The sequence below is a fragment of the Maniola hyperantus genome, chromosome 16 (genome assembly GCF_902806685.2).
Source record: "Maniola hyperantus chromosome 16, iAphHyp1.2, whole genome shotgun sequence".
Taxonomy (NCBI): domain Eukaryota; kingdom Metazoa; phylum Arthropoda; class Insecta; order Lepidoptera; family Nymphalidae; genus Maniola; species Maniola hyperantus.
Window position 1 is genome coordinate 2114209 of NC_048551.1, and position 6147 is coordinate 2120355.

General features: G+C 39.0%; 1 protein-coding gene across 2 annotated transcripts; it reads left to right on the forward strand.

Annotated features, from left to right (window-relative positions):
• Nucleotides 1-508: 508 nt before the first annotated feature.
• On the forward strand, nucleotides 509-6045 carry LOC138403447 (uncharacterized). Of its 2 annotated transcripts, none has more exons than XM_069504033.1 (5): nucleotides 509-627; nucleotides 1366-1483; nucleotides 3072-3257; nucleotides 3856-3991; nucleotides 5634-6045. In XM_069504033.1, exons 1-5 carry the CDS (start codon nucleotides 596-598, stop codon nucleotides 5747-5749), a joined length of 588 nt encoding a protein of 195 aa, XP_069360134.1. In that variant the 5' UTR covers nucleotides 509-595; the 3' UTR covers nucleotides 5750-6045. The 2 variants fall into 2 exon arrangements, with proteins under 2 accessions (XP_069360134.1, XP_069360135.1); XM_069504034.1 differs by having other exon boundaries at nucleotides 3856-3970.
• The last annotated feature ends 102 nt before the right edge of the window (nucleotides 6046-6147 follow it).

Sequence of the window (6147 nt, forward strand, 5' to 3'; positions counted from 1 at the left end):
TATTGTTTTTGTAACAATAAATTTTGGGGTTCCTCATCAAACCCATATGAGTGGGCTATGGATAGGTCTTCAAGTATAATTTTTTTCTAAACTGAATAGTTTGCGCGAGAGACACTTCCAAAGTTGTAAAATGTGGTCCCCCCCCCCCCCCCCCCCCGTAACTTATAAAATAAGAGAATGATAAAACTAAAACAAAATATATGATGTTCATTAACCATGCAAACTTCCACCGAAAATTGGTTTGAACGAGATCTAGTAAGTAGTTTTTGATTTATCGTGCAAAATGTCGATAAAACACGATTGTACTACGGAACCCTCAGTGCGCGAGTCTGATTCGCACTTGGCCGGTTTTTTGTTAATATTTTAACCTTAAGGTTGATATGATAAAAATAATGTTTGGCTAGGCTAATTATAAAAAAAAAACAAAATGATAATGATAACGAAATCAGTTTATATCCGTCACAAATGTAGCATACTTAATACATAAAATATAGTTTCCAGTTTTATGGCTAAGCTCGAGTGAAGCTTACGCCGCGCTTCTTTTTAAAAATAAAATCGTTAAAAACAATGATATTAGAAGAAAATAGGGTTAAAAATGGCTGATTCACAACAGGAAGCGAAAAGGAGGTCAGTTTTTAGAATAGATTTGGAAGTTTCTCGCCAAAAAAAATTGTAGGCATGTGCTTGGCAGACCTTTGGAACTAGCGTGGCCCCCTCAGTCCCTCTCGCTCAAGCAGATTTTCTTACTTGTGAAATGTCATTCCTTCTACACTTCACGTTGTTTGCCAAATACTCACGTAGGTACAAATACATTTTGGCAAACAAAAAAAGTGGCCACGGTGATAAGGACAAAACATAATCATTTTGCCACGTTCTAACAAGAGTTTAAATGCATTTAGCTATCTCGCTATAACAGTAAGTGTCACAATAGGGCTACTTCTAACAGTCCTTGGTCTGATGAAAAAAATTAAAAGTCGAAAAAAAAATTAAGTGACGTCTAATATCGTAAAATGAAAACTGATTTGAAAAAACCATGAAAAAACCGACTTTATACCCAATTAGTCATTACAGAGTAGGTAAAAAGTTTTGTATACGCATTATAATAAGTAATATGTCAAAGTCGGGTATAAAAAGAAACTACGAAATCCATATTTATAGGTTGGGCCAGCGTTACGTAGGTACCTACCTAGTTAGGTAGGTATACCTAACTAGGTAGGTACATAACGCTGGCCCAATGTCAACATATTACGAGTTACACCATAGTCACCAAACAAAAATTATTTTTATTTGATTTTTATACCAACTTGGTAGGTAAGTAGTCCATTTTGGTTTACTAAACCTAATTTCTATTTAATTATCTTTCAGTATTGAGGCAGAGAAACCAACAAAAACCTTCGAACGAAAGGACAAGTTCGTTTTCAACCAATGCTGTTTCTGCGTACCACTGAGGACTGGATGTCTCATCCTCGCCTATTTATACCTGGTAATCATCATCATCAACAACAACCGATAGATGTCCACTGCTGGACATAGGTCTCTTGTAGGGGCTTCCACACGCCACGGTCTTGCGCCGCCTGAATCCAGCGGCTCCCTGCAACTCGTCTGATGTCGTCCATCCACCTTTTTTATTTTTTACTAGCTGATGCCTGCGACTTCGTCCGCGTGGAATTAGTTTTTTTTTAAATCCCGTGGGAACTCTTTGATTTTCCTGGATAAAAAGTAGCTTATGTCACTCTCTCTCCAATCTATACCCAGCACGCAAAAAATCACGTTAATTCGTAGCACCGTTGCGATGTGATTGAAGGACAAACCAACAAAGCAACAAACAAACACACTTTCGCATTTATAATGAGGGTATTGATTTATTCAGATACAAGCTAGCCCTTGACTGCAATCTCACCTGGTAAGTTATGATGTAGTCTAAGATGGAAGCTGGCTTACCTGGAAGGCCGTGCCCCTTTGGTTTCTAGACGTCATTGTCGTCAAGTATATCTCTGTACATAATTAATGATGACTGAGATTTCATCTACTCTCCCACTCAACAAACGTGATTTTTAAAGTAAGATCGTAATATCAAGTGGGGTATCATATTATTATGAAAGGGCTTCACCTGTACCTACATACTAAAACAGTTTTTTTATGCATAACAGTTTTTGATTTATTGTGCAAAATGTCGAAAAAATACGACTGTATTATGGCACCTTCGGTGCGCGAATCTAACTCGCACTTGGCCGGTTTCTTTTAATATAAAAATAGCAAACAAACGAGCAGGCGGGCGACCTGATGATAAGGGATTACCGCCGCCTACGAACATTTGCAGTACCAGAGGAACCGCCAATGCGTATCCGGCATTTCAGAAATTTGTTGGTCCGCCCCTTGTTGTAATCTAATGGGAACACCACCGAAGGGAGTGATTCCACAGTTTGCAATGTGCGTAGAAAAAAGAAGATCGGCGTGGGGGTAGAATTTTCAAAAATCCTGAAATTGATACCTACGTATTTTTTCTTTTGTAACCGAAAACCCAAATATCAATTTTCATGGAAATAACTTGAAAAAAGACTGACTTTCGTACAAACTTTCATTTGGCAGTAGAATTTTCAAAAATCGTGAAATAGTAGTATTTTTTATTCTTAACCGAAAGCCTGATTTTCAATTTTCATCGATGTAACTTTAGAAATGACGGACTTTCATACAAACTTCCATCACCCATTTAACCACTTAGGGGTGGAATTTCGAAAAATCCTTCCTTAGAGGACACCCACTCTTTACAAAGAATACACTCTCAAAATTTCATATAGGATCAGCAGTGTAGGCTGTGCGTTGATATCCATACTAATATTATAAATGCGAAAGTGTGTCTGTCTGTCTGCTAGCTTTTTAGCTGCTAGATTTTGATGAAATTTGGTACAGAGTTAGCTTATATTCCAAGGAAGGACATAGGCTACTTTTTATGCCGGAAAATTAAAGAGTTCCCACGGGATTTTAAAAACCTAAATCCACGCGGTCGAAGTCGCGGGCATCATCTAGTTATGTATAAGTCAGTTAGTCAGTCAATACTTGATCTGTTGCAGGTTGGCACTATAGCGACGGGAGCTTTTTCTATTGCAGTTGTAGTTAGCATGGTGTTCAACATGCCACGCGTGCCGGAACACATCCGCATTATGGTCATTAGGATCTTGGTGTTACACGCTGTAAACTTGGTTTTAGTTCTCATTTCCATACCATTTAACATATTTCTCCTCATTGGACTGCATAAGGTCAGTGTTAATTACGGAACATGTTCTTTTACCATTAGGATTCTGTACCTCGAAAGGAAAAGAGGAACCCTTATATGTAATCTATAATATAAAAATGAATCACTAAATGTGTTGCTCATCGCAAATCTCGAGAACCGCTGAACCGATTTCGCCAATTCTTTTTTTATAATATTCCTTGAAGTACGAGGATGGTTCTTACGGACAGAAAATTTTAAAAAATTGCCCGACTGTTAGGCGGTACGAAGTTCGCCGGGTCAGCTAGAAAAAAATAAAAATAAAAAATATCTTTATTTACAAAACAAGTTATTTTGGTGTCGTTTACTAGTATAGGATTACTTATTGTTGTCTGTCTGTCAGTTCGTCGTCGTTCAGAAAACCTATAGGGTACTTCCCATTGACCTAGAACCATGAAATTTGGCAGGTAGGTAGGTCTTATAGCATAGGTAAAGGAAAAAATCCGAAAATGGTGAATTTGTGGTTCCATCACAAAAAAATTTTAAAAAGCGTTCATGAACAAGTAAGATAACAATACCAAATGGGGTATCATATGAATTATGATGATGATGATGATGAACATTTCACAGTACATTATTTTCAGGAGAGACGAAGCTTGGTGAAACTCTACGTCATATTTCAGTTGGTGTACATTACATTGAATGTAGTTTTGGAAATTGTTAGAATATCTTTGGGTCATGCGCACTCCGTAAGCTATGGTATATTTCTGTCCAATCTTGGTAAGTTCATAGTTACCCATTTGACTTTCTTTCTTTAATTTTCCAAAATATAAATATATAAAAGGAAAAGGTGTCTGACTGACTGAGTGCCTGACTGACCGACTGATCTATCAACGCACAGCTCAAACTACTGGACGGTTCGTATCGGGCTGAAATTTGGCATGCAGATAGCTATTATGACGTAGGCAACCGCTAAGAAAGGATTTTTGAAAAATTAACCCAAGAAATATTCCCCATTCCCCTACAACTAAGCGAAAAGCTTATGCTAGGAGTAGGTATAAGACCATAGTGCAACGGGTGGGATTTGATCCGCCAACCTCCCAGAATTGCCTGTATGGGGCTGCAACTGCATATTAGGTGTATACAGGAAGTTACCAGACCGCCGGCAAAAACGAAGACATGTGATAGTACTGATGATAACTGATATGATACCAGAAAAAAACGCGAATTAATATGAAAAAATCGTATAATTTTGTTGTTAAGGATTTACGATATATTGCAAATAAAACATCTGACTGACGCTAGAGGTCAACGAGTGTTGCGCAAGTAGGCCACTCGGAGTCAATGCCGCATCGTAGGCGGGGCATTGACCCGAGTTTTGCACGCTATACATTGCGGGTTTGAAAAATACTAAATCACTAAAACTACAAAATGAGGCAAATGGTTATTGGTATTGCATTGTGTTTAGGTAGTATAACAATAACGCTAAGTTTATGCTAGCGCTCTGGTTACAACCGGTATTATACATATACTTACAATATACATATACCGGTATCAGAGGCGTCTTTACCTATGGAGCAGGGTGTGAGGCGCACACGGGCGCCAGGTCTAAGGGGGCGCCGAGCGCCCTCTAATGCGACACGTCCAAAGATGCGTCGATGCCGGCGCTCTCAAAGACCCTGCGCTCGTGTTATGGCCGACCAGTGTTTCCATGTACACGGTAATTACCGTAGATGCACCGTAATTCAGCCTTAATCTACCGTCAAGGTAATATGGCCATTACCTTGACCGTGTCACCGTAATACAAAATCACGTTAAAAATTCATAATATACCTACTGCGTAATACGAGTACGAATCTCAGTCACCTAAGCATATTTCGTAATGGCAACATTTATCTTGCTCTCGGTTTAAGCATCAAATCTCAGCAATCTATTTTCGTCCTTATTCAAGCAATTAGGAAGGAGTAAAATGTAAAACTAATGAGATTTAACAAAATATAAATATGAATAAATCCGTATATGAAAAAGATATTGCTAAGTATGCTAGGAGAGTCAGATTCAGAATAATATTAATAGTTGATTAAAAAGCAAATTCGTGACGTTTTTTCTTTTAAAAATGACACGGTAATTTACACGGTATTCTTTTAGCTAATCCACCGTAATTTAATCTAGAAACACCGTAATTTTAACCCTTGAACACGGTAATTCTCGATTTACATATGGAAACACTGTGGCCGACGCCGTCATCATTTAAAATTGCACCATTTGTATCCGAATTTCCGTTTGAAAATATAACTGTTAGTATTCCATTTTGACCCTGCTCCTACTAGACTAGAGGGCGCCAGGGTACTGGTTGCACACGGGCGCCACAAGGGCTAGAAACGCCTCTGACCGGTATATTAACAAATTGTGTTGATTTCAGTGTTCAACGTTTATTATCTTCTTGTGTTGAGGAGCCAATACGTGAAGATGGGTGAAACGGCCTACAGCCTGCCTGGACAACGGTACCGCGATGGTCATGTCATAGTCACACCATAGAGGCAGAAAATTATCCCTAACGGTGCAGTCAGTGGCGTGCAGGTCATAGAGGCATAAAAGCACTGCTTACCAAGTTGAAATGGCTGTGTGATCATTTTTCATGATGACCTGTCATTAAATAGGTAGTAAGCTAACTAATGCTTACCCTAGGTTGAAACCCTGTGCACGCCACTGGGTGCAGTTATCATTTGTGGAGGAACATTTCACAACAAGTGTTACTCAGCAACATCAGGCAACAAAAAGTTATTGATTGTTAATATAGTATCATCATCATCATCATGATCAACCCATCGCCGGCTTCTGGCATCTGAGAGGAGACCCGTGCTCTGTAGTGACAGAGCACGGGTCTCCTCTCAGAGTGAGAAGGGGTTTTGGCCATAGTCTACCACGCTGGCCAT